Source organism: Centropristis striata, chromosome 14 (genome assembly GCF_030273125.1).
Source record: "Centropristis striata isolate RG_2023a ecotype Rhode Island chromosome 14, C.striata_1.0, whole genome shotgun sequence".
Lineage (NCBI taxonomy): Eukaryota > Metazoa > Chordata > Actinopteri > Perciformes > Serranidae > Centropristis > Centropristis striata.
This window is the reverse complement of record NC_081530.1, coordinates 20,261,541-20,271,843: the sequence shown is the minus strand read 5'-3', so window position 1 is coordinate 20,271,843 and position 10,303 is coordinate 20,261,541. Positions and strand designations below refer to the sequence as shown.

The window sequence follows — 10,303 nt, the reverse complement described above, 5'->3', positions numbered from 1 at the left end:
ATTTTTTTTTCGTCCGTCCCATTCATTTCAATGCAAAATTTGGGGCAGTTTTTCGCGACGTAAGTCACATATTCTGTAGAGAAAAGTAATAGCACAACGATCCCGATCAAACCGCACGTTTTGATACATAATTTGTCCTGCAACTCTTCAAGTTGTAGGACTAGTAGCGGGACGAAATTGCTTTGCCCCGAGCACTGGTCCCTACAGCTATTGCTGTCTGGAATGCAGGACTTTTACTTGTAGTGGATAAATTTCACAGTGAGCCTCAAAATGTTGGTCCACAGCAAACAGTTGTTGTAAAAATCTGTGAAGTTCTTCATTTCCCTGTGCGGATGTATTGTGTGATGAAGTAATGAAATCTATCAGGCGCAGGTTCAAACCAAAAAGCAATAAAATGCTAACTGATGTCTGACCAACAAACATATTCACTCAGCAGATTCTTCCAACAATAAATTAATGCAGTGACCTTCATCTTGCAAATAAATTGTCAATTATCTACCAGGGGGAAGAAGGAACCGTTCATATTTTCTCTTTATAATTAGTCTAACTGCTTCCATTTATTGGTCATATCTGAAAATAATAAAACATGTCATCATGCATGAAGATGCATCAGGACAGGGAAGTTCGTTCACCATAGAAGCATTTCAAGGGCATTTGTTTATACCGGTAGTTTAAAAATTAAACCAGGTGTCAGCATATGAGGAAGCAGGGTATTTTCCATCATTGTGAAACATTTCCACATAAAAACTATAATATATGCAATTTACATTAACATTTTTCAATGTTTCCTGAAGTTGTTCTAAAGGAGTCTGAGGTCAAGAAATATGAGCAGTCATTAAGGCGGTTAGCTGAATTATAATAATTCATACTTCCTTATAACTAACCAGTGTCTGCTATAAAACTATAAAAAAAAGTTTGAGTGTTTGCTTTTGCTAAGTCAATAAAGATATATTTAGTACACACACACACACACACACACACACACACACACTTTTCTCCCCAAACAACTTCCTGGATATTGGGCCAGGTCATACTGCACGTCATAAACTTGCACCTACCCCTCCTGAAAGGTGATATTTTTGTATAAAAGGAGGAACAAAAAGGTTCATCTCAGTTTTCCAGAAGAAAGTATACACAAAGCAGGTTACAGTGGAAGAAGTGACACTGCATCAGGAAACCCATCAGCCGGCTGTCTGTCACACAGGACATTTTTCAGAAACAGTTCTGCTGCATCACTGCCTCCTCTCGGCTCCTCATCATGAAGATATTGGCTCTGGGACTTTGCACACTGGCTCTGCTGGTATTGGGAAAGGTAACTATACTTTTCTTCAACAAAATATGCCAAAATACATAATTCATGCGTTTATTTAAGGTTTAGTTTAGTTTAATTTAGTTTAGTTTAGTTTAGTTTAGTTTAGTTTTTTCCACGTTGCACATACAATTTAAGCAACAAATAATCCATAATTAAATTATATAATATGTACAAAAAAACAAGATGTCCATACAACAAGTGCTCAAATAACATATCAGTGTGGTTGACAGTCAGTCTTCCGTCTTTCCCTATTGTCCTGAAAAGGTCAAAGCATTTTTCCATGTAATCTAATAGGTATTGTGCAGCCATGAAATGTTTTTTTAATATGGTATAATTGTATCATACTGCTTTCATGAGAAAATTCCTATTGTAACACATATTGTTTGATGATTATTATAGGATTTTCAGAGAGGCCTTTATGTTTTGTTTCTTATTTGGAGCAAAACGTCTGATAAAGTTTGGCAAAAATACATTACATTAATCTTTAATCCATTGGAACAGGACACAAGGTCAGCTAATGTATTATTATTTCACTGGAAGTACAGACAGGACAGCCCGACAGGTATAAACAAGTACAAACGAATGATTAAAAATAATGATCATTGATCAATGGCAACAATGGAAATACTGTTTGCGTACACTCTATAGCTTTTGTTTCAAACACAGATTTAACTTTTTTCCCCACTCCATTCCCAATCAGGTTGAAGGAACAACAACTGAAGCACCAACCTCTTCACCTCCCACCACTTCAAGCACTGGAAAAATTTCAACTATGACCGGTGCTACCACCACGAGCACTCCTACCAGCAATACAACTCCAACCGTCCCTCCAACCACCCATGAGACCACATCTGTGAGTCACACTTCAGCCACTGCTGCCCCAACTTCTTCTGCCACTTCTACTTCTCCCACAACTGTTGCCCCGACGACCCCCAAGACAAGCGCCCGAACCACTACTGCAAGTGGTTCGACCAACTTGACACCAGAGACTAAAATCACTACCACCCCAACACCAGAGACTAAAACCACTACCACCCCAGCCCCAAAGACTACTAGCACCGCAACACCAAAGACTACACCCACTTCCACCCCAGCCCTAAAGACTACTAGCACCCCAACACCGGAGACTACAACTACGACCACCCGAGCCCCAAAGACTACTAGCACCCCAACACCAGAGACTACAACTACGACCACCCCAGCCCCAAAGACTACGACCACCCCAGCCCCAAAGACTACGACCATCCCAGCCCCAAAGACTACTTGCACCCCAACACCAAAGACTACACCCACTACCACCCCAACACCACCTGGCACTACGATTTCAGCCACCACCAAACACAACGGAGGCTCAGAAGTCAAAGCCTCTCTTCTGTTTTCTGTCGCACCATTGTTGCTCTACGTGCTCTGCCACTGACGTGCAAAAATTAAAGGACTAGAGGACTCCTCAATGTGTCTCAGTTTATAGAAGGTTGGACTGAATGCAAATCCATAGAAGAGGCTGAAGAATTGAGTGTAATCTACTCTACAGTATGTATAACATCTCCAGATTGTTCTTAAATTACCATGAATATTTATATAAATGATCTTAAGGTATTTGTTCAAGAAACATGTAATGGCATCAAGACAAGCATTCTTGCTGAGAAAATTATGTGAATATATTGTGTGTAAAACTGCATTTACTGTATGTTAGTTAAATTGTGATTGTTACACTGACACTAACATATATTAACATTAAATCTAAAATTATAATATTAACAAAAAAGACAAAAAACACTGTAAGAAAATGGGTGCCATTGATCTCTGTTTATAAGTATTACTTGAAGAAATAAAAATACTGTATGCACATATAACATCAGGAGGAAGAGGAAGTATTATGGGACGTATAAAGTGATAAAATAACAAATAGCCAAACTGCACTCATAAAATAACCTCTTACATTTAGCTGTATATATTTGTATAAGTCAATAAAACAAGCATAGCCAAAGCATGCAATTAAATGACATTACATAAAATATGTAAAGAGGCAATAGACAGAACATAAAGTTTATTTCTGCATTGTCATAGACTGATTTAGCTGGAAAAGGAACTGTATAAATGCATAAAAAAATGCATGGCTTAATCTTCAGATCGACAGATGGCGAGCAGAGCCTGTAGATGAACTCCTTTGAACTGTTTCTGTTAGTAAAAGATGAAAACATGTTTTTAAAAAAAAGTAAAAGTTAAGAGAATAAATAAAATGACATTTTTGATTAAGAAAAAACATCAGCACATGCAGACTTATGTATTTAGCACAGTAATATGTGTGTGACCCACCTGTAAAGCCGTGTAGAGAGAAGTTCCTGTTAATTTGAGGTAGGCAGCTCGGATACACAGCAGATCTTCCTCGGAGTGAGCCACCATAATTCCCTGCATTATTGGAGCCTGAAAAAGTGAAATGTTTTCTGTTATGTGTCTTAGAATCACACTACACAATTTCCTAAATGTATAAAATATCAGTTATTTTGAGTTATTTTCTAATAAATGTCTGTAGTCACACACAGCTTTGCCTTCAATGAGACTTCTGGTTTAACTTCTCATTTCTGTATATCTGTACACTATAAATGTTCTTTTCTGTGGTCTAGTCAAAAGTCAAATTTATTCATACAGCATAATAACCACAGGGGGTGCTTTTCAGACATTAAAAACGAATGGAAACAAACAAATTAGTCCTTATAATAATATAATATTCCATACAAGACAGCTATAATGTTCAATTTAATCTATTTGTATGGATGTTTTTTATAGTAGAACAAGGATAAAGAAGATAAATAACAATATAATTTCCTTAAATTATAGGAAAGTGGTGTGTGCATTATACATTTTTAATGGGACGCATTATGCTCATCCATTTCAAAATAAACAAAAACAACTAAAATATTACTTAGCATGGGTCAAAAAGTATTTATACTGGTTAATATAGACCAATCCCTTCTTCCATCCTTCCATACGTCTCGGTTCAGTTTAAAGTCCTAAAATCAATTAACAAAAATCATCAGAATAAAAGAAACAAGTGATGATGACAGCAGCTTACCTTTGTGGTAGAAAGTCTCTTGGCGAGGTAGGTGCCAGGGCTTTGAATGCAATTCACTGTCATGACACACATCAAGAACTATTAGTGACTAATCAACAGGGACAGTCAATGTTGATTACTCGCACAGTCTCTAAGAGAGTATTTACCTAAAACTTTCAAACCCAGTTGAATGTCTCCTGAAAATCTCTTCTCCAGAATCTGATCCACCGTCAGTCCGCTCCTTAGCTCCAGTCCCATCAGCACTGTCAACAACATATATGCAGCTTAAATCAACTACTGTACAATTTCGAGATGCATTTATTATACATTATACTCCACTACATTTTAGAGGCAAATATTGCACTTCTTACTCAACTGCAGTTAGCTCTCAGCTTTAGTTACCTTTCAGGTCAAGATTTAACATAAAAACATGATCAGTTAAAAAATGATTATGCATTTTTATAAATTCAACCACATAACAGTATATTAAGTAGTCAAAGTCAACCCTATACCTTGAAGAAAGTATAATGCATCAAAAATAATAATCAAAAAAAAAATTGGAATATATATATCAATCTGAGTGGGTCCATTCTGCAGAAAAAGTACCTTTACTATTGATACTTTCATACTTTAGCTTAAGTAAGGTCTTGAATGCAGAACTTGTACTTACTAGATGAGTAAATTTGCAGTGTGGTATTAGTGCTTTTACTTAAGAAAGGAATCTGAATACTTTTTCAACCACTGGCTGGGAATAAGAAGAAACTGTCCTCTTAAATTAACCTGCTACCACTAAGTTACTTTTAAAAAATAATAAATTAATTTCCTAGTAATCTAGTATAATACACTTGCAGCCCTTACACATAGAGTAGTAGTTGTAGCCAGAAATATGTCAGATTGGCATAGATATATAGTCTGTAACAGCTAGAATTGTGATTTTACTGTAACTGCTTGGCCAACTACTGCCACACGGTGGCGCCTCACTTTTGTTTTGGTGTGACGTGCGTTGAGGGTTGTGCACGCGCTAGTAGTCCGGTCAATAGCAACACGAAAACGCCCCTTAACAACGAGTTGGTGTAGTTAACCGTTTAAGTTTACTTTTCATGTATCATAGTGACTTTAGAGCTGTGGAGACCTGGCATTGTATGGTCGAAGTTAAGTACCAGTGAACATTTCCATTTCGTTTTCTGTGAAGCTAACCCGGAGCTAATGCTAACTACCCCCCCGGCTAGTGGCTATAGCTAACTATGTTCACCTGCACGAGCCGTTACACGCCTCACCTTTGTTCAGGTGGTCTGAGTCTCTGGAGGTCAGTATGTCAATCCACGGTCCTGTATCAGCTTTTTTCCCATTCAGTGACGCAGAAAGAGACTGGAAGAATAAAAACAGTAAAAAATAATCAGAAATTGTTGAAATATAACATATCTTGGGCTGACAACCACTATGCTACATATGAGGGCTGCAGGTGTATTATGCCAGTCATTTAGTTGTTTGTTTTTTCATACAGTGACAAAATTAGTCATGCTCTAGCAGATTTATTTTAGAGGACATTTTTTTCTTACTTATACCACACTGCGAATTTACTCCACTACAAGTCCTATATTCAAAACTAAAGTATCAGCATGAAAATGTACATAAAGTATCAAAAGTAAAAGTACTCTTCATGCAGAATGGCCACATTATATATATTATGTGTGTGTGTGTGTGTGTGTGTATCAAATATGTTTGGATTATTATTATTATTATTATTATTATTATCATTGATGCATTTATGAAAGCAGCATTTCAATGATACCATGCTAGGGTTGATTTTAACTACGTAATATACTGTTATGTGGTTTAGTTCGTAAAAAAAAAGTGTTCCCATTTAAAGGTCATCACATTTTTCATGTTAAAAGTTATCCAGAAAAGTAACTAGTAACTAAAGCTTCATTTCTTAACCTAACTAGCATTATAGTACACTAAGCTTATATGCTTTATCATATACAAATTGCGGATCTAAACTGCTTCTTACACCTACCTAGACTGCAATGTTTGTTTATAATAGTGTCATAGAAAATATTACCTCAATATCTCTTTGAACGCTACCAGCAACATCTTCTTTCTGTTAGGAGAGAGGAGTGAAAAAATACATCAATTGTAATTTCAAGGTCATATCTAAATTTAATAATCCTACACAAAGCATAAAAATGAGCAATTTTATCTAGTGTTTCAGAAGAACCTGTCACCTGGCCCACTGCTATTTCATATCACAAGATATATTGTTTCAGTAATATGAAAGTTGGCGGATCAATGCACTATGTTGTAGCTTTACCCACTGTCCCCCAACAATATTCAGACAAAGTGCTTCACTTATGAGGTTAAAGGTAATAGTAAATGAAATTTAAATTACATTCAACAAAGACAAAAGAAGCGCAGTAAAGTCTCCACTGGTTTCTCCTTTGAGCTCCTTCTCCAGGTCCTTCTTATACACTGCAAATGGAGACAAACAAACAATATGACAAAAATGAAGAAATAACATTAAGACATTAAGTATTATGGGTTTAAACGTCCACAACTGTAAACAAAAACAAAAAAAGGTAAAAGACTCGTAAAGTTCTGTGACTGACCTTGTTGGTATGCTGCACTGATTTCTTGAAGCTGCTTTCCTGAACGGGTACACAGAATCTCCAGTAGTGTTTCCTCATCTGTGCCTAAACCCTGCACACACACACACACACACACACACACACACACACACACACACACACACACATAAACTGTATATATTCTGGGATGCGACAGACAAACACCCACTCTGAGCCACTCAAAATATGTGTACAAACACTCACTCACCACCATGGCCTGCTGCAGGCGATAAGCTTCGTGCTGCAGAGGAGTCATCAGCAGTTCCAGCAGTAGAGCCTCCACGTCTCCAGCCAGAGCTTTTTTCACACCGGCTGCCAGGTCCTGCCACAAAGTCAGAATAAACACAAATGTTTTCTCATATCTTAGACTGAGTCTCTAGTTTTCAGATCAGACAAAAACTCACAGTAGGTCTTATTCAGCTAGTTTGAGAGAAGTAAAAGCCCTACATTCAAAATCTTACCCAAGTAAAAGTACATGACTATTATCAAAATAAAATTTCAGAATATTTTTTTCATTTCAGAATACTATACAGCATATTTTATATGTAATGCATTGATGTGGAAATAGTAAAGCTTGTAAAGGTGAGGCTGATTTTATATTTGTCATAAACAGCTGGGTGTCTTATTCATATCATAATTTATCAGTTAATTTATAATCTGTAAAGTTTCCTCAGTAGTAAACTATACTGTTAAATGAATGTAGTGGGGTGAAAAGTAAAATATTTGCATCAAAAGTATGAAGTGACATTCAATGGAAATACACAAGTAAATCACAAGAACCTCAAAATTGTACTTCAGCACAGTATTTGAACTCTACTTAGCATCATATCCATCTTTTCCTCACTGTGTAATTACGATACTGCTGATGCTACTCCCTCTCCAAATAAAGGCGTGTTCAAATCCTTTTTAAAACCTGTTTATACAATGTTTGAACAGCAAACACGTTGCAGCAAGTAACAGATGAGCTAACACACACATTTGCAACATACAGTATTGTCAGTGCAACTCAACAATAATGTTGTATTGCATAACACGGATCCTTAGAGGAATAGATTATATGTGAGACTGCTGTTGCTTTGAACTTTAAAACTGTTATTTTGAATGTCATGTTTCAACTTCTTACATTAAGTAAGAACTGCTGTCAGGTCATTTGTTGCCTCACCTTATGTGTTGTCTCTTCATAGGTCTGGCTGATCACTTGTCTCTGAGCGTTGCTCCGATTGGTTAGGATTCTCACCAGATTCGCCCCATCTGATCACGGTAAACAATATTAGGATACAATGTTTAATGATGGGGCGAGGAATGTTAAGAGGCAAAAGAAAAGTATGATTTGACGGTCGTCAACCCCACTATGGCTTTTTAAACCAGTTTGAAGCAAAGCAAAAGTACCTTTCTTCTCCAGTGCTGTCTGAATCTCAGCGGCATCCCGATCAGGGTGGAAATTAGAAAAGGGTCGCACCGTTCCAAGGGTACCCCAGCACATGTCCTATATGATAAATAGGGAGTGGAAGAGAGAGAAGCAAAAATTTAGACAAACCGAAAAACAATGGAGGGAAGGAAGACAGGGTATGAATCTTGACACTGGACACAGATTCTGTCTGAGTACGAATACACAAATCTATAAAAAAAATGATAATTGAGTGGCAGGGAACAAGTGGAATGTGTAACAGGAGAAGAAGCAAGATGATTTACGCAAATATAACAAGAAGGTGTTGGCAGAAGATGTGGAAAGATACAAGTCAGTTTTCATCCTTGTATTTAAAGAATGTCAAATATTCTACACTGCTGCTTTGACCAGTTGAGGAGGGCGGGGGGCGTTTCCACAACACAAAACACAGTAGTGTCAAGCTCAGTCTTTAGGTGGGAGTTGAGTTGAGTCATTTATTAAAATCTAACCGGAAACATGAGCTCACAATGCAGCATTCCAGCACACCGGAAGACATCATAGTGACATTTGTAGATAACATAGGGAGGTATGCAGATAATCAGAGAACACAAGACAGCAGATTATATTATCTACAAAGCTGGCGTCCACATAAACGGAGTCATAGTGCAACGACAGGAATACAGGGCAAGAAAATTGTCTACTTACATAAGTTTTGAAGTAGTCAGGGTCCATGGTTTTGTTTAAACTACAAAAAAAGAATGTTTAGGAAGAGATAAATGATCTATGTAAATAAAATGTATGATAAATGACATTAACATACAGGCATGTGGGCTCAAAAGAATAAAATTATGTGTGTATGGTGTGATTGGTAGTAAAGAGAAAATGTAAGTTAACCCTGAATTGTTGTTCAATGAATCACTTGATGACAGTTATTCAAGACTCATACTTATCCAAATAAAACAGTTATATCACTTTAAGTGTTATCTAAGACACCCAACATGCCAAAACAAACACCTGACAGAATAACAAGTACTTTTTTTTGTACAAAATCCATAAAGAATGCATATTTTTCCTACCTGTAACAGAATGTTGTGTCAGCTGTAGGAAGGTGTGGAGGTAGTGGAGATTTTTTACAACCTCCTGTAATCAGCCCCTTATCTCAGTCCCACCCTTTATTATGCCACACCTGCTGTAGTTTACCCACCTGACTGTCAGTCAAACAGCTGACCAATCAGTGCTCAGCACCTTCTGCACTATTGGTCTGTACAATTACTACGACAACCCACTAGTAAAAAACTAACATTCCTTGCAGAGGAGGAATCCAGACAGTCAGGTTTGTTTACAGGTTGCCTTTGTTATGAAATGGCCATAAGCTGTAGATTGAAGATGGAGCAGAAGTGTGATAAACAAACCCACCAGACAACATGCCACTCTGGTCGCAGAGTAAAGCAGATCTTCTGGGGTGCTCATGTATAACCTGATTGTCTTTTGGCTCCAAAACCTGAAAACTGAATTGTGTCACAAGAGATAACAAAAGGGCTTTTCAGCACCTGCATTTGTGGTTTTCCACTACTGATAACAATCTGATACTCTAAAACGCTTATCTTCCCTTTTCTCTCAGTTAAGAAAAGGACAACTAAGCTCAAGAGAAAGGGACAAAGACAGACATATCATGTTCACTTTCAAATTCAACAGGCACAAATAACAGGTCACAGTAGTTATTGCATCTCAGAAAAAAGACTAAGCATACCTACCTGTGCATGATTAAAACCACTAAACAAACATATTCCTCTTACCGTTTTAATCTTTCCAATCCTCTGTGTTACTCCAGTTCTACCTGCTGTTCACCTGCAGAGTGCAAAGAAATATGAGACCTATGTGGTTATTACAAACAAAGCAGATCAGCAGCAAGCACTTTGTATACTACA

General features: G+C 37.2%; 2 protein-coding genes across 2 annotated transcripts; one reads left to right on the top strand and one right to left on the bottom strand.

Annotated features, from left to right (window-relative positions):
* Nucleotides 1–1,007: 1,007 nt before the first annotated feature.
* Nucleotides 1,008–2,818, top strand: LOC131985444 (mucin-2-like). Its single transcript, XM_059350560.1, has 2 exons — nucleotides 1,008–1,312; nucleotides 2,013–2,818. The coding sequence occupies exons 1-2, from the start codon at nucleotides 1,259–1,261 to the stop codon at nucleotides 2,727–2,729; spliced, it is 771 nt and encodes a 256-aa protein (XP_059206543.1). The 5' UTR covers nucleotides 1,008–1,258; the 3' UTR covers nucleotides 2,730–2,818.
* A 285-nt stretch (nucleotides 2,819–3,103) lies between these two features.
* On the bottom strand, nucleotides 3,104–9,500 carry anxa14 (annexin A14). The gene is made up of 13 exons (XM_059350559.1): nucleotides 9,452–9,500; nucleotides 9,081–9,120; nucleotides 8,378–8,474; nucleotides 8,151–8,239; nucleotides 7,197–7,310; nucleotides 6,971–7,061; nucleotides 6,754–6,833; nucleotides 6,427–6,465; nucleotides 5,642–5,732; nucleotides 4,532–4,627; nucleotides 4,386–4,441; nucleotides 3,629–3,736; nucleotides 3,104–3,490 (listed from the first exon to the last, which is right to left on the bottom strand). The coding sequence occupies exons 2-13, from the start codon at nucleotides 9,105–9,107 to the stop codon at nucleotides 3,431–3,433; spliced, it is 948 nt and encodes a 315-aa protein (XP_059206542.1). The 5' UTR covers nucleotides 9,108–9,120; nucleotides 9,452–9,500; the 3' UTR covers nucleotides 3,104–3,430.
* Between the last annotated feature and the right edge of the window lie 803 nt (nucleotides 9,501–10,303).